Consider the following 19182-nt stretch of genomic DNA (forward strand, 5'->3'; position numbering starts at 1 on the left):
ATATTAATTTCTTTATTGCTTTTTGAGAATAATCTATGATTCTTTGATTTATTTACCATCTCTTTACCCTCTAGTTGTATTTATAATGAGAATCTAATATAGACTAAAATAAATTCTCCCCACAATAATCAAAATAATCTCTCTAAGCCATCAGTCTATCCATATTACTCTCTTGATTGAAGTCTTCATTGGTTGTCCATTTCATCAACTTAATGCACAAGCACCTAAAGCTGGCATTTAAAGTCCAGTAGAGTCTACACCATAGCTCTAGAAATAAACATTTGGAATCTAAATCTCTATCCACTTCTATTTCATACTTGTCCCCTTCAAAATTCTATATTCCAACTAAACCTAAACCTAAACCTAAAATTCCTCAAAACCTGCTCAGTTCCCAACTCTTTGGATTTTTCCAACTTGGCCTTAGAAGCCTTCTTAGGCTGTAGATACCACCATACTCACTGCAGTCTATCTTTCCTAAAAGCTCCTTCAGGTAGCCCCATTTGAAGAAAGTCTCATGCCAATCATGCTCACTTCTGACCAGCTCAGCATATGACCTACCTTACTTTTCCAACTAGTCTGGAAATAAGTACCTTCTCTTTACTCCTTTTCAGTTCCCTTCTTTGTGTTGCCTTCCCAAATTAGAATAAAGTCCTTCTATATTTTGTGTTATATTGGCATAACTTTCAAGGATCCAACATCATTCCTACATTAGCATAAGGATTTCAAGTAGAATTATTCAAGAGGATCTCTTTATTGTTCTAGTATAATGCAGGCCTTTCCCAATTTTTATTAAATCAGTGTGTTGAATTGAAATTCAGTTATGTAGGATTTAAAGTGTCTCTACTGTGGTATAGTTGGTTCCCAGGATAATCCATTCCTGAAGCCCTTCCAGCAACACTTGCATTATGGTAGTTCACTCACAGTATACTACAGGCAATGTATATAATGTTGCTCTGAATATCACTTAGTATCATCAATATGTCATAAGTAAACATCACTATCAATCAGTGAAACCCTGTGACTGTGGTATCTCTGCAATGGTAGGTGCCCACATATAACATTGTCCCTATGGAATTAATTACCCCCTTATAAAGCCATTTAATTGAACTCTGTTTTTACAGAATGAATTCATGAAGTTAGATTAGGTAAACTTATGTCAGAACTAAACATGATGTATAGCAATGTTTCTAGAGGAAAAATACACAGGGAATTCTACATAGGCATACCGGGACCAGAGCTATCTCACATCATAGTCACATCAGTAAGAATAGAAATTCTCCTATCCCAAACCACATACCTGCTAGACAGTAAGCACCCATCCACCACATTACTTCCAAGTTAATGGTTGCATTTTCTGTGTTCTTGGGAAAGATGTTTAATAGGCAGCAAGGTATAATGATTCATGCTGGGTTTGATATCATGGTACCGGGACTCATGTCCTGACTCTAATTTACTGTGCAGACACGAGCAAGTTGGTTATTCTCTCTAGGTCACAGTTTCTTCAACTGAAAGATGGAGTTGGACTGGATAATTTCAGAGGATCTTTCTAATTCTAAATTTGTGATGTTGTGAATTAAGAATTGACATGAAGAGAAGACTTTGGGGTAAAGATCTAGTCAAAGGCAGGATGTATAGTGAAAAAATGAGAGTAGGAAGACTGATTGGAGAATACGGTGAAGAAAAGGGTTGGAATTGGAGGGGATAGTGAGGGTAGCAGCAAGATACAGTTTTCCTTTTCTTTATTTTTCTCCTTCCTCTTTTTCTCTTCTAATTTGTGGTAAGGAACAAAGTAGGGATGAACTGAGGAGCAGAGGTTGAAACTGATTCCAACTGATTTTACATATTTTAGCTCCTTTAGCCTCCTAAGTCCTAGAAAGTATCAAAGAGGAGAAATAGACTGTCTTAGAGATGGGAAGGGAGAGAGAAACATTTTCATTTCTCAGCTTCCTTCATTTGTCTCTCTACAAAACCTGGCCCCTCATTGCCGATCGAGTCATCAACCTCACCATTAATGTTGCTGGTGTTCTGTTTTCAGTTTCAAAAAGACCAATGATATTGGATTCAAATGAGGCAGAGTTGCACAAGGTTATCAGCCTTACTGTCTTTTCCAGAGTCACTGAAGTCCAGTGGCAAGAAAAAAAGTCAGGATGATTAGTGATAGCCCAGCGTGCAGTGTGGCATCTTCAATGCCTGACCATGCTCTAAGTGCTCCACAGCTCCTGCTGTAGTTGCCTTCGTGGTTATTGGAACAAATTGTTCTCATCTGCTCATTTTCCTGGGGAAGTCTTCACATGCTTGGGGTAGAGATTTCCCCAGCTCATCAACAGATCTGAGTACTGTCAGTTACCATCAACTTGGTTTAGCCCATCTTCCAAGACAGTTTAATGGGATGTGGCCACTGCACATTTTACAGCTTCTTGGGAGCCATGGGTGAGAGATGGGTGACAGGTGGACCCGAAAGGTAGATGAGCAGCCATGAAAGCATCTTGGCAAGCCATCTCATCAGAGCTGCTAGGCCTCCCTGAACACCCTATCCCAGAATTACTACCTAGCAGTAAGGCTGCAGAGACAAAAAGGTAGCTATTCCTCAGGTTGAGATGTTTGTATAATTCAGATACAGATGGACCAGGGATTTCCTCTGTTATAATTCTACAATATGTATGAAAAAGCTTATCAGTGAGGGTAGAAATATGAAAATGGTGATGAGTATTACTACCGTTCCTCTCTGATATTTAAAACCTCAAAGCAATCTAGCCTATTCTTTTTATACTAATGCATGCCATTATAGTTTTCTCTTTTGTTTTGTTTGGGGTCAGAGAATTATTTTTTTCTTTCCAAACTGGTTATTTGCTTTTACAAGTAATCAAAGGAGGAGATTTAGAAGCTAGGCTTCAAAGGGAAGAGAGAAGGAAATTCATATCACTTAGTGTCCATGCACATAGTACCTACTTCATGATACTAGGAGATCTGAGGAGCTGCTAGTATTTATATAATGTTTTAAGTTTTGCAAAGAGCTTAGAAATTATTTTCTCTTTTGAAAATCACAACAACCCTGGAAGACAGGGGCTATTATTCTCATTTTACAGATGAGGAAACTCCTGAGGAAAACAGAGATGAAGTGACTTTCACAGGGTCACACAGTTTGGAAATGTCTAAGACCAGAATTCAGATCTTGCTGACTCCATAAATTTTGGTTGAATTGAATTAATTGATTTTGCCAATGTCACCACTGGACTCTTCCACAATACTGACTGAACTGGTTGCTTCTTCATGGAGTGTTTATTTGTAAATAAAATTCAAAGAGAGTGGTGGATGACTTCCTATCATTTTATGGTAAAACAGCCGCTTCGTCCAAGAAGCTATAAAATTAGTGCAGACAGACTAAAAAGGAATCGTGATCTACATTTCAACTTAGGGAAAATGTATTTTCTGTTCTGCTGACTATGGTGATAGTAAAAGTCACTAAATTGCAAAATAAACAAAAAAATCAGATATGAGTAAAAACAGAAATAAACGTTATCCTGGTCTCTGGAGGAGACAGAATATAGAATGTTCTGTTATTATGTTTCAAAATGACAAAAGATTATATGAAAAGAATACAAGAAGGTAACAGGAAACAATGCCTTAGGAAAAGAAAAGGCATTCTTATAAAGATTTCATTATAGATAAGCAAAATCATGCAACATAATTATATTTGATATATGGAGAATTGTTCTATGATAAAGAAAGAAGATAAAATAGGTACAAACATCTGCAGAATAAATCCGTGTAATTTTCATTTTAGAAGAGCTAAAATAATGCAACCATATAAATCCTGAAAATCATATTTTCCCTGAAGACTTATACCATTCCAAAGTTATATTTGTTTAACTGTTCAAATAATTTATAAAGACTTGGTTTGTGCTTCAAATCATAAAGTTGCTAATTAATTGTGTTTCATATTTTCATAGTATTTACATACAACACTTGACTGGATACATATAACCATCCAGCATAGTGGAAATAAGGCATTATCCTGATTTTATGGCTGTAGTACTTATATACTAGAGTGTATAAATGCCTTTACTATGGTTATATAAAAATTTAGTTAGTGGCAGAGGTGGGGCTACAATCCATATTTCCTGACTCTCAATTTATCAATACTTTGCCTCATAATATAGGGAATATGTATATATAAATCTAGGTATTGCTAATATCTGAGTTGGTGTGGTCTACTGGAATAAACATTACATTTGGTGTCAGAAGTTATGGGCTCTGCTATGAATGTCTTGGGTGACATTGAGCATTATTTCCACTCTAAAGCTATTTCCTCATTTAAAAACCTGGAGGGAGTTGAATGAGGTGATCCTTAAAGTTTTTCTCAGCTATAACGCTATCTGTCTACATAATCGTTAAGTCATCTGCCAATATGTGCAAAAAGTGGGTTGCAAATGAAATTACTTTCAGAATGCTTGAAATGACTTCCCATTTATCATTTGTTCTCTATATCCTCCAAGTACTTCAAATTTCATCACCGTTAAATATTCCTTATCTTAACATTTGAGAGTAAAGTACAGTTTTCTGTACTTTGGCCCAAGCGAAATGGCCCAAATGGCCCAATCATTACTAGATAACTGTCTACTAAAGACAACTATCCAATCTCATCACCTGCTTTCCCATCCCACTTAAGTGCTAAAGCTCTCCCTCACTTCATCTTTATATACCATTTCTCTTTGTTTTTTTCCCCATGAACTTAGTAAAATGTAAAGGCTTTGAGGGTGAAGACTTAGTTGTTTTTGCATCCTTGACATCTAGAATAACACAAGGGTTTGTTGTTGTTGAACTAAATTGAGGAGTCTCTGACCATTAACTCCATTCCAGAAGAAACTGTATTTTCTTTATTTAGCATAATGACAAAGAAAGCTAACCATAGCAGTGTTTAAAGTCTAAGGAGTGAAGACAGTTTGAGATAGAGTCTCTTTAGTTGTGGGTCATCTTTACTTAAAGTGAAACAGAGAATACTACTTGAGGAAAAAGAATAATTTACTTATAAAAAAAAGGAATTCTTCCCCCTATTCTTCCAAAAAACAGTCCTTAGAAAAGCCCTCCTCTTAATGGAGGTGACGATGTCTTCTCTAGGGCTTTGGCAGAAGAGAAAAAATAAAGATCTGCCATTTTCTACCAAATAGGACAATCTTGTATGCATGTACATATACATATGTTATACATACTTATACATATATATATATATTTTCTATTCTCACAATAAATTTAAGGCAATACTAGAAAGAGTACAAATAGGATGGCTAGGTAGTGCAATGGATAGAGTTTCAGGTCTGGAGTCAGGAAGACTCATTTTCATGAGTTCAAATCTGGCCTCAGACAATTACTAGCTGAGTAACCATGGCAAAGTCACTTTAATCCCTCTCGCCTCAGTTTCTTCATCTGTAAGAAAAGCTGGAGAAGAAAATGTCAAACCATTCCAGTATCTCTGCCAAGAAAATCCCAAATGGGGTCAGGAACAGTCAGACACAACTGAACAACAACAGGTAAGATTTCTTAACTTTTATTTGTTCTCTGAACCTCTTTGGAAGTATATTGAAACATATGGACCCCTTCTAATAATGATGATTATTTTAAAATCCATTAGATAATATTCACAGGCTCAATTAGGAAGGAAATAAATTAAACTGAAATATATTTTATGTATATTTATATTTTAATATAATTATATATATATTAATTCACCAACCAATTTCAGTTTCCTTGCTCTATATTATATAATTCTTTTGCAATTTTCTGCAGATTTTCTCTTTTCTGCCCCCTTCAGCTAAGGGTATTTCCCCTCAGATATTACCTTATGTGAACATGTTGTTTCACCCTCCATTCTCCATCAAAATGTAAGCTCCTTGAAGGTGAGAACTATTTTTGCTTTATTTTTGTATTTCCAGCGTTCAGTACAATGCCTGTTCCATAATAAAAGCTTAATAAATGCTTTTTGATTGATCAAATTTCAAAGTTGTAACTGAATGCAAAAATAAGGGTTTTTTGTTGACTTCAAGTAAACTTTAAAAAAAGTATAGAAAAGCTGAAAATCAACTGATAGTTTCATTATTATATACAGAGGCAGAAATGAATTAGAAAGTATAAAAACGGCCACTGTGAATGTCAGGTTCTTTGGACTCTATGCAAATTGTGCTGCAGCCAGCTTTAAAGGGCTCAAGAGAGCTGATTGATAAGTTTCATGGTAAGTTATATTTAGGATATCAGCAAACACTGCAAATCAGAGACTGATTTATTGTATTTTTATTGTCTAGATTTCATGAAGAAAATGTTAATACAGTAGATTAAACTTAAAAATTTGCCATGCATGTATTTTTGAAAGCTTGTTATTCAACATTTACCAGAATATCACTGGTTATGTAATACTGCCCAATATAGAAATGAAGGTTAAATTATATATTCTTCTAAAATTATTTTATCTTCTTCTAGTATGACATTTATTTTGATGCTGTGAATACTAATGGAAATATACATATTCCAGACTTGAGACAAATTTCTGTTTATTTACGATTCAGAAAAGACTCATAAGCTGAAAACAACAAGTTTATTGCTCATATGATTTATTGAACTCACGTTTTCAGTCCAAACGAACAAAAATAAGCATTTTTTCTTACTGGAAAAAAACTCTATGTATAAAGGACCATGACAAATTTATAGAACTCTTTGCTGTAAGCAAAATTAATCAATCCTATTATAAATCATTAACTACTTTATAAAATTTTTTTCATTTGGGAGCCATTTGTCTTAAAAATGTCTTCTATGTGCAAGTCTCTAAACATATATATATGTATATATATATGTCTTCCTTAAAAAAAAGTCTCCATGAAACATTTTTCCAAATAAAAGCACATTTACCACTGAGAAATAGCTTTACATTTCACATAAGTGAAAACTGATAATCAGAGTAAATGAAAACTCTAAAACATAAGCACAAAATTGGACATTTAAAAGGTGGTTATGTTGATATGTTATGTGACAAGATAGTTGATATGTTCAGTAAAATGTCTTGATGTCTACTGAAATTTGCTTAGAAAAATAATTGAGAGGTGATGTATTTATAGATATTTATTAAGATGGCATCTAAAGTCGATGCCATTTCTTTCAGTCAAAGAAATACACTGTCTCATGTTAACGAAGCATTGTAGTCTAGGGGTTATACTATGTAGCTGTTACAAAAATATCTTCTTTTTGCTTTCCATTGTTAGTAAGAGAGAATGCAATAATTCTATGCTCCATGACAGAAAAAAATAATGAAAAGGATACATTTTTAAAAATGCAGCCTTTAAAGGTTTTTCTCAAGGATAGAAATATTTTTTTTCCAAAAAATGAATTCCATGTAATGATTCAAATCAAAACAACGCTCTATACCCTGGCAAAGGGAAGCGGGGGAAGATTTGTTGCAAGAAAGCCTGCTCTAGCTACACTTTATTAACTGGAAATTTCTAGAAGCCAAGTTTACACACACACACACACACACACACACACACAGAAACACAAACACACACATGTACACACCAGACAATAACATACACCCACACAGACACACATATGCATACATAATGGTTATTGTTGGGTTGTTTCAGTCATATTTGACTCTTCCTGATGCCATTTGGGGTTTTCTTTGCAAAGATACAGAAGTGGTTTGCCATTTCCTTCTCCAGCTCATTTTACAGTTGAAGAAACTGAGGAGAACAGGGAAATCTTGCTCAGCTAGTGTCTAAGAATGAATTTAAACTCATGAAGATGAGTCTTCCCAATTCCAAGCCTTTATTCACTGTGCCACAAAGCTGCCTGCATTTTATATATATATATGTATATATATTTATATAAACACACACATATGTATATACATATATGTATATATTCATGTATATACATGCACACATATACACATATAGCTATATGTTTATAAGTATAACATATATTATGTAGATGTACACAAAAACATATATCCCACAAGAAGAAAAATATTTAAACTATGTCGACCAGGACCTCTGAACCTCCAGAAAAAAACCTCAAAAAATGTACAATTACTGATTTTCCAAGACTTCTGTTGAGCAGAAAAAAAATTGTCTTTGGTGAACTTGTGATTTTATTATTGTGATACTCTATATTGATGCAGCCCATAGCCCTTCTTCATCTTCTTATCATGTACTATCTGTGTTTTCTTATAATCAGACAATCTAGATGATGTTTTTAAAGCACTGAGATCCTTTCTATATTTTCATTAATATATCAAAAGCATTTATATATCACAACCTACTCACCCTCATTCTTATTGCATAATTGACTGACCTTGTTTCCAGCCATATAAATATTTGATGTCACTTACACATTTTTACAGTTTTTTTTTTTTTTATGTCCACCATGAGTATTTCATTGCCCTTGGGCTTATTTCACATCTTCTGGGAGAAAGACGTTCTATAATTCTCAGTTATAAAACATCAGGAGAAAGCTATTGATATTAATTAAATTTGCTTTCTTAGTGGTAAGCATTCTAATGCAATCCAGACCAGCATCTTTCTGCTACTCTCTTCTGGTCCCATGTTAATATCAAGGGAGGAGCTTATCCAACTATTCATCATTGTCTGAACAATGTGTTTTTCATCCACTTTGTTTTGCCAATGTAAATGGTTATATTAATCTCTTTTGATTACTATGGCTATCACTTGTGAAATTTTACATTTTTTTAAGGTTTAATACATTCTCCAGTTGACTTAAACTAGTCTCTTAAAAATCAATAATGGCCTCATGATTACCAAATCCAACACCTTTTTTTCATTCCTTATGTGCCTTGACTGTTTTGAAGCATTTAACGCTTTTGACTACCCTCTCTTTCTTGAAGCTTTCTTCCTTTGACTTCCAACGAAATTTCTCTTTTGTTGTTATTGTTTTGGTTCACCGGTGTCTCCTCTTCTACCTTCTTTTATTTTTCCTAATCCTAAGTACAAGTATTGCATAAAGGTTCTTTTCTTAGTCCACATCTATCTTCCTTTTCTAACGAGGAATTTCAGTCACATGTTTGTCTGTCTGTTGAACATCTCCATTAGCTCCTCAAATCCAACATATCTAAAATTGAAGTCACTGTCTTTCTCTCTTGTTTTCAAATTAATTCCTTCTGAATTTCAGCATTTTACTAATGGTAAGACCATTGTCACAGTCACCCATTCTTAAATATCTCACTCCTCCCTGCCTCCTCCTGGTCCCATACCTTCCACAGCTGATTGGTCACCAGAGACAGATAGATTCTACCTTCACAGTCTCACATCTGTCCCCTCCCTTCCACCACCTTGATTTGGGTCTTATTGTCTCATTACTATACTATGATACAGATAACTTAGAGCCAGTGTTTCATAGCCAAAAGAGTGTTATAACTGAACTCAGAAAGAACCAAGTTCAATCCCTATCTAGAAGTGAGAAAGACCCAAGTTAAAACTCCCTTATTAGCTAGCAGAATATGAGCTGGTCAGTTAATTTCTCTGAGACTCATATGATTTCATCATCCATAAAATGAGAATATTATTCATATTCATTTCCTTCAAGGGAGGTTGTCTCTACCCTGTTAAGAGTGTCCCTATTACCTTATATATAAGAAGCAACCTCTTCTATTTGACATTTTAAAATTTGTCACAAACTGACTCCAACCTATCTTACCAGGCAGATTAGATAGTCTAGCTCCCCCATCCCAATTTATTCTCTACTAGAGCCAATCTGGCCTATTGCCGTTTTATTGGTGTTCACTTGTTTCAGTCAGATCTACCCTTCATGACCCCATATGGGATTTTCTTAGGATAGATCCTAGAGTGCTTTGCCATTTTTTTTTCTCCAGCTCATTTTACAGAAGAGAAAACTGAGGCAAACAGGGATAAGTGACTTGATCGAGTCACACAGCTAGTAACTATTTGAAGTCACATTTGAACTCAAGTCTTTCTGACTCCAAGCCCAGAGCTCTACCCACTGTGCTGTGTAGCCACCATTGTTTGCTGTTGCCCATAGATAAAGTTTCATTTCAGTAGGAAAAATGTTGGATTGGTAGATGTTTGTTGCCTGAGTGACTATGGCCGAGTCACTCATCCTCTTCATGCTACAGTTTACTAATTTTAAATAAACACGTTGAACTTGATAGCCTCTCAGATCCCTTCTGGTTCTAAATTTATGATGCTATGATTCCTTGAGTTCTTAGTCTTTTCCCCCATTCTAATTACTTTGTATTTATGTTTAATATATTTTGTATTCATTTTCAGGAGAATGTTGTTCTCCAAAATAGAAGGTAAGCTTCTTGAAGGCACAGACTATTTACTACTTGCTGTTGAAACTCCAGTGTCTATCAAAGTGCTAGACACATAGGAGGTATTTAATAAATTCAGTTTCTATTGTAAGACTCAAATGAATATATGTGCATATCTGAATACACACACAGTCACACACAATTACTTTTTTATGATTACAACAGCTTTCTTACTAATCTTTGCTGTTAGCTTCTTCCCTTGATATTCAAGATGGTACAATGCTTAGAAAACTAAATCTGAAGTCAAAGTAACATATTTAGATTCTCTGCTCTGCCACCTGTGTAACCTTAGAGAATCTGTTTTTATCTTTGTGTCTCAGTTTTCTATTCTGTGATTTGAGAGAATTAGACTAGATGACCTACAAAATCTCTTCCAAATCTAAATTCTGTTGTAAGCATCAGTTAATGCTGCTAATGGCAGCTAGGTTGCACAGTGGATAGAGCACTGGACCTGGAGTCAGGAAAACTCATTTTCCTGAGTTCAAATCTGGTCTCAAACACTTGCTAGTTGGGCAAATCACTTAGTCCTATTTGCCTCGGTTTCTTCATCTTTAAAATGATCTGGAGAAGGAAATGGCAAATCATTCTGGTACCTTTATGAAGAAAACCCCAAATGGGATCATGAAGAGCTGGACACAAATGAAACAACTAAACAACAAAAAATGATGTTGGTAAGGCTGGTTCAATAGTCAGTTCTCTGAGTAGGAACTCAATTCCTTTTTCCTTTGAAGAGACATAATTTTCAGCTAACTCTGCCTTCAAAGGAATGGTTTTCCCTTTTCCAGCAACTTGATCCCTTTGGTCCCTGAAGGTGTGACTTTTTTTCTAAAAACCCCATTATGTCAATAATGGCCTGTGTAAGAGGCTCTAAAGAGGAAGAAAAGAATAACACATTTTTCTGCTCATAGCTTGGTGTTTATTATCATCTTACTTAGCAGTAGTAATCTGACCAGGAATATTTTCCTCTATCTATCTTCAATGCAGTGTAATCTCAGATACACACACACACAGACACACACACAAACACACACACAGACACACACACACACATATATATATATATACTATATATGTATATATATGTACATATAATATACACACCCACATGTATACATGCCCTAACTATTTGCACTACAAAATAGAAATTTGGATTACAAAATCTGTGATTTAAATATTCTCCTTAATGTTTTTTTTTCTATCACTCTAGCTTTAGTCTAACCACTTGTATTCAAGTAATTAAAATTGACCTTAATTTAATAGTTTTTAATATAGTCTTACATGTACACTGAGAAGAAAACAAAACAATCCCACTTAAAGTTTTAACAATTCTAAACATATTTACTGCAGTATGTAAGTACAAGGGAAGAAGAAATAGTGACTGGAAAACAGTATTTTCCAAAACACCAAATATTTGTTGAAAGAATAAACTACTCAAAGAAATATTTACAAATTTTCGTATGGTGAAGCCTCAATAGTACATTATTATTGTTGTTGTTGTTGTTGTTGTTATTATTGTTATTATTATTATTATTATAGGGAACTTAGTGACATAGAATAAATTTTTGTTTCATTTTGAGCAAACTCATTAAATCATTTATGCAACAAATATTTAGTATGTCTCCATTTGGCTTCCAAAGTAATTTGCCGAAAGTCCAGGTCTGATGATGTCACCCCCTTCCATTCTTTAAGCCTTGAGGGCTCTTTCCTTACTGTGGATTAAATATAGGGATGCAACCATTGACTCAAAGGAACATTTATACGGCACTTTCTTCTCAGTGGAGGGGCCTGTCTACTCATTGACCTGTGACTGAATGAGAACTGGGCTTCAGTTGCTCAAAGCAAGAGAAAAGAAAGATTCAGGATTCTTTTAGCTTCCAGCTTCAAAAGAAAAGATGCACCATTCCAACCACCCTTCAGATGACCAAAGGAGAGAAAGACTCTGCAAATAAGTCAGTATGTAGCACTTTGATCTTATTCTTCTGTCTCTAGCTTGCTACACTAGATACTTTGGAGAATTTACTCTTGGATGAAATCTTGGACTGTCTTTGGCTGTGTCTGTATCTCTCTGTCTCTCTGTCTCTGTCTCTGTCTCTGTCTCTCTCTCTCTCTCTGTCTCTCTCTCTCTGTCTCTCTCTCTCTCTCTCTGTCTTTCTCTCTCTCTCTTTCTCTCTCTCTCTGTTTCAATGATAAGCCAAGTTACCTCATTCCCAGTAGGAGATGCCCTTCTTTCTGTAATTTCTGTTATATATTCTCCTATATATACTTACTCTGATTTCTGTTTTTCTATTAACTTGGATAAATGGATTTTTTGGTTATTTGTTATAGGTTTTCATTGTGGGACTGACATTTTGTGGGAAGTGGGTCAAATCACAGATACAGAGCTTGGGACAGTTATTCTCCATTAATAAATAGTAATCAGGGCTTAGACTTAAACCCAAAAGTTACTTTTTCTATCCTAACACTATTTAAGAGAGCAGAAAGATATAATTCTCCTTCAAGACTCAATATCTAACTTTCATCCTTTGCACAAGCTCTCCATATTGGTAGATCAGGGTTTTCTCACAATCCAAACATGGGAACATAAATAAGAGGAATTTGGAGAGAAGGTTGGATAATGGCTTCACAGAGGTGTGTTCAGTTTTTACCCTCTCCTCCTAAAAGTTCACTAGGCTCAATAAGTAATGTTGCCATTGCATATTAAGTATCAGGGTCCTAGTGCTTGTGCATGTGTGTGAGAGGTAGATGAATGTGGTCATTGACAGACACTGGAGATTTAAAACCATAAACTCTCACATTTTTGTTTGTTTTTAGCCAATATTTTCTATCATACCTAAGTTAAATTCCAAAACTGGTCAACATAGCCACATAAAGTCAAATGGGTTAGTGGTGGTTAGAGAAGATATTCTATTCATGCTCTAGAGAAGTAGTGAAGTGGTTCCTGTCCTGATAGCTAAGGGAGACTACCACCTGACACAGCTAAGATAATGCCTTTCCTCACTAGATTTTTGATACAGTAAAAAAAATAGGGTTATTGAAGGCAACTCAGATGCTGATCTGAACTTCTTATATCTCAGCAGTACTACTGCAGTGTCTCAAGTGTCAAAGATGATATAAACAGTGTCACATGTGATAGCATTATGATCAAGTTCCACTGTCCCCATTCATCAGACATGGAGTATCACAAAGTCTTCAGATATTTCAGGTGTTGTTCCATTTTATTGGTAAATAGACACTTCGGTATCGCATGCAAAATGTCAGTCAGGACGAATTCAGTCACACTTAGACACTTTCAGCCCGTGGCACCAAATATATCAATAGATTCTTAATTGGGTAACTGGAATAAAAATGAGTATACTTTTGACTCTACCATCTGTGGAGTGTATTTCATATTAAAAGAATCATGAATTATTCACCTTTCACAGATCTCTACTGTGCCTTTTAAAGGTATATTTTTTAGAGAAGTCATTTCTGTAGCAGGAATTCATGTATTATCTAAGACATAGAATATTCTTAAAAAAGTATTTGTAACAGCGCAAAACTTAGTGAGGTGAAAAAAGTCCGCCAGTGGCATAAATCAGTGTTAGAATGTGAGATATTTGAGGAGTAAGCATTCAGCTGAACTGGAAACAGTCAAGGTGTGTTGAATCAAGTCCCACTCAACTGGAATTCCATTTTTAGTATGATCCTGCTGTTATCCATACCCTAATCTTCAGGTCTCCCTTACATACAGACACAGACACACACATACACACAAACATACACACACAAACATACACACAAACACACACTTCCCAATAGCCACATACTTTCTCATATCAAAAAAAACACCTGATTCTTTTCTGAATGGTTAGCTCAGCTCTTAGCACCTCATACCTTACACCCAGTAAGTGTTTTTAAATTGTTCCATTGTAGCAGAATCACTCCTTAGGTCAAACATCATAAGTGGGCATTTTTCCTCCAAGATATGTTAGTGTGACATTACATATACTGTCAGAAAAAATGATGTTCTGTAGAAATATTTCCCTCTTTTTTATATTTGTGTTAGAATGGATTGTTTCACAGTATTGAGGTAAGTATATATTCACAAATGAAAGTGATGTAAAGACAAAAAACTATAATAAATTAATATCTTATTAAAAAGGTCATGGTCCCAGTATGATCCCTCCTACTTTTAAATTTTAAAATATGTGAGCATATGAATTATATATTCTCCTTCTTAGAGAATGGAGAGCTCTGGTTTCAGATATCATAGGTTCAAATCCTGCCAGCTTACCATGTCATTTAATGTAGACCTGTTCCTTCCTTATCTGTAAAAGAAGAACATTGGACCAGATGGATGCTGAAGTCCCTTACAGTTCTATACCCATGATCTCCTATGAAACCCCTTTTCATTAAGCTTCAATCTCATATCCTGTGCTCTTACATAGTGCTTCTTTTTACCCAAACCAACACCTGGACTTATGTTAAAGATACCATCCTTTTTATCTCTTCTGGAAGCATTCTTCCTTAAGCTTCCCATTCTGTCATGTTCCATTTCTCCCTATCCACTGGTCGCTTCTTCTCAGGTTGATGCTAGCCTTATAAAGCTTTTGCTATAGCCTTACTAGTTCCTCAAGCAATCATTTCATACTTATTTTTCCTTTCATGGGCAAATTCATAAAAAAAAAAAAATCTCTACATCATGGTTCCTTAAACTTCACATGTGAATGTGTGTGTGTGTGTGTGTGTGTGTGTGTGTGTGTGTGTGTATAATGGACCCCTTTGGCAATCTGATAAATCTCTCCTCAGAATAATAGCTTTAAATGCATAAAATAAAATACATAAGAATAAAAAAATCAATTATATTGAAATACAATTATCTCTATATCTACCTACCTGAGAGAAATGATTATTCCTCTCTTATGTTAATAATCAATTATTAAATTATGGACCAGGATCTTTTCAGAAACCCGTGGGTTGGTCAAGACATTGAATCAAATGACATCATTGATGGATGAGATTGTTCAAATATCAAGGGTACATGCCTTTTGATGTTGGGTGGGAGACTCCAACCAACTAGAGAACCTTGCAAAGAATTTAATCTAAGGTGAATTCCATGCTGTTAGGTTTTACTAAATAACACAATTCTGGACTCTAACATCTTTTATCTCACCATTTTTATTGCCTCTTAATTAACTTCTATGCTTGTATAGTTTTCTCTTCCTCTAGTCCATTTTCCACTCAGTTTCCATACTGGTATTCCTAAAAACAAATATAACTCAGTCCTGTTGCTACCTACTCAGAATTCTTCAGTTGCTCTAGATAGCTTCAAGGATAAAATGCAAAAATCTTAGTCTGGCATTTAAAACCTTCTTCAATATGACTTCCTTCCATCTGCCTTCCTGAACTTATTTAATATTATTCCCCTTTACATATTCTCTATTTCTGACAAACTTCCCTACTGAATGCTCCCTAGACATGACCTTCCATTACCATTTCTGTGTCTTTGCACCGGTTGTCCCTCCTGCCCAGAATGTGCACCTTCTTTACTTTTCTCTTAGAATCTCTAATTTCCTTCAGGGGCCAAGTCATATAACATGTCTTAGACAAAGCTTACTTAGCTTTGAACTAAGGATTCCTTAGGTTATTACTTTTTCTTTATATTGCACATTCTTTATATATACTTACCTATTTATTTGTATGTTTACAATATCTTTACAATGGACAGCTAGGAATCAGGAAGACTCATTTTCCTGTATTCAAATCTTGTCCCAGACACTTGCTAACTAGATGGCCCTGGGCAAGTCACTTAACCCTGCTTACCTCATCATTCTCATCTATAAGAGAAGCACATGGCAAATCATCCCAATATCTTTGCCAAGAAAACCCCAAGTGGGATTACAGAAAGTTGGACACAACTGAAAATGACTAAACAATAATAATCTTTACAAAAGAATGAAAGTTTCTTGAAAGCAGGAGAGGCTTCATTTTTGCACTTTCATTCTTAGGATCTGGAACAGAAGCCTCTGTGTAATAGGTACTTAATAAATAAGACACCTAGAGTTAGAGGTGGTATCAGAGAGTACTTAAGTCCAACCCTCCATAATAGGTAACTTGAAAGGAACACTGGATAGGAACTCAGTTTTCTTTTGCATTTCTGCAAAATGGAGACGTTAGTACCTTCACACAATATTTTTTGTGGAAAGGATTATTGTGGTTGCTGTTTGTCCTTCATTCATGAAGAGGATCAATGGCACCAGAAAGGTGGTGTCATGACTTGCAAGTAAATTGGATATCAGTGAGGCAGGGATGTGCAAGGTCACCAACCTCACTATGTCCTCCAGAGCTTTCTGTCTCCAGTGGCAAGATCTACTTGGCCTTTTTAATCTAAGGTCTTTCCTGGCTCTCTACTTGTCTGAGGCAGAACTCATTCAGTGATTAAGGCTAGGTAAGAAATGAGGTAAAAAACGGCCTCTTTGACCTAGTTTAAAAAAAACCAACATGGGAGGGGAAGATCCTCAGGGTTTCTGGACAAAACAGAAACAATTGCTATTTATTTTTTTTATTTGCTAGATATAAATAAAAAGTGAGATAGTGAATACAAGTCTTTTGTAAACTGTAAAATACTATGCAAATGTAACGTATTAATACATTTACAAATATAATGTAATCATAGCTAGAAACAGCAATCTACTGAAAATATACTCCATAAAGTTTAGTTGTTACTGGTAATAGGATTCCAACTAGTAAAATGTTGCCCATAATTTGTCCATTAAAATAAAAATTAAAATACATTAGATGCCTCAAGGAGAAAAGGGGCATATAAAATATAATTTAGTTTCCAGGAACCTAAACACATAAAACAAATGGAAATACTATTAACTTGTAAAATCACAGGCTTGTTAAAACAATACAGGGTTAAACAGACATCACTGTAAAATTTATTTTATATAATATGTTATAAATTCATGAAATATTTTCCTCTTCAGGAAGTGTTGAGTAGCATATGAAGAATAATATTTTTAAAAACCTATATCTACATGTGCATTTTTAAAGACATTTTTCATAAAAGTGTCTGCTTACTAAGCTTCTTTCTTAATAAGCCTTATAAGCAAAAACCAAACAAAAACAAACTTCCCCTCCCCCAAAAGAAGCAAAACACACACACACACACACACACACACACACACACACACACCACAACCACCTTGTGGTGCCTGATGCTGAGATGATGAGTAATTTTATAAGGTTTGGAGCCAAGAAAAAAACGTAAACCATGAAATGAAAGATTAATCTCAAGATGCTCCAGACTCTAAAATCAACATTTATAAACAAACAGAGAGATCACTTTACCTGGCCATATTTTGCTGCCAAATGGAGAGGTGTGCAGTACTGATTATCCACCACATTGAGATCTGCACCATGGTCTATGATGAGGGAAGCTACGTCCTTATAGCCGCTTGCACAGGCCATATGCAACTGTGATTAAGAAAGACCCGCATCAATCCTCCTTCTGACATTATTCCATTTTGAATGCATTCAAAATCACATATATTCATTTTGTTTATCAATATATTTTAATTTTCAGTGAACTGTTTAACATCATATTGATAGCAAAATTTAAGTTAAGTGTGAAAACAAAGCAGAAAAATCAACGTGATTTTATGCCAATTTCCCATATCTGTCGCTTATAGGTACATAATTTTGAAAAATATTTATGAAATTCTCTTACTTTTTTCTCACTTCCATCAGCATCCTCACTTGCTGCTGCTTCTGATTTGAAGATCATTTTGATTTTGGGATCACTGCATATTTTAACATATTTTTTAAATCAATAAACATTTATTAATTAAAAATCTCTTCTAACTCCCAGAGTTGTTGCAAAAATCAAATGAGATGATAATTGTGTATATGTACAAATATGTTTATACATACATACATTGCAAACATGCATTTATATATACTTATACATATATTTGCTGTCATTCTTCAGTTGTTCCAGTGATGTCCTACTTTTCATGTCCCCATTTGGTGTTTTCTTGGCAAAGATACTGAAATAGTTTGATATTTCTTTCTTTAGCTCATTTTACAGATGAGAAAACTGAAGCAAACAGGTTTCATTGACTTGTCCAGGGTCATACAGCTAGGAAGTGTCTGAAGACAGACAAGAACTCAGGAAGATGAAGCTTCCTCATTTGATGTCTGGTGCTCAACCCACTGTACCAATTAGCTGTGATAGATAGATTAGATAGATAGACAGACATACGGACGGACAGACAGACAGAAGGATGGATGCATGGACGGAAGGATGCATGCATGGATGGATGGATGGATGGATGGATAGCACAATGCCTTGTACATAGTAAGTTCTCTATAAATGTTAGTGATGATCATAATAATGCACATATTATGAGCATTAGATATAACATTTCAATCTTTTTATGATGCTTTATATTTTCACACTTTAAATAATTTGATAGTTATTGCTCTTTTGACTTATTTTCCTAGTTCAATTGCTTTAGTAAAATGAAATACAAAACTAATCAAATAGTTACAAGAATTTATGAAGTACTTTGCGCTTGCTGCAAATTAAATAAGCTTCAGGTGAAATATGAGGAAAGTTGAGTTGAGAGCAAAAATCCTTTTAAGTTGTAATGCAGTTACGTAACAGATTGTGAGGATTGAATGGTGTAACCTATGTAAAGGCCTTTTGAAAACTATGAAGAGTGCATTTATTTCGGCTTCTAGGGCGACTCCCTCATTGTCTAAGAGCACTGATCTAAATGAGTGTATCCAACTTAAAACACGTGATAAACCTGTGTGTGAAAGTGTGTGTGTGTGTGTGTGTGTGTGTGTGTGTGTGTGTGTGTGTG

At 35.0% G+C, this 19182-nt stretch overlaps 1 protein-coding gene across 1 annotated transcript in view; it reads right to left on the minus strand.

Moving 5' to 3' along the window:
* Nucleotides 1-19182, minus strand: part of MYO16 (myosin XVI) — an 884880-nt gene that overhangs the window by 452125 nt on the left and 413573 nt on the right. Inside the window, exon 9 of the mRNA XM_072621988.1 lies at nucleotides 17663-17788. Coding sequence (XP_072478089.1) covers nucleotides 17663-17788 — 126 coding nt within the window. The remainder of the gene's footprint in view (nucleotides 1-17662; nucleotides 17789-19182) is intronic.

Source organism: Notamacropus eugenii, chromosome 6 (assembly GCF_028372415.1).
Source record: "Notamacropus eugenii isolate mMacEug1 chromosome 6, mMacEug1.pri_v2, whole genome shotgun sequence".
Taxonomy (NCBI): Eukaryota; Metazoa; Chordata; class Mammalia; order Diprotodontia; family Macropodidae; genus Notamacropus; species Notamacropus eugenii.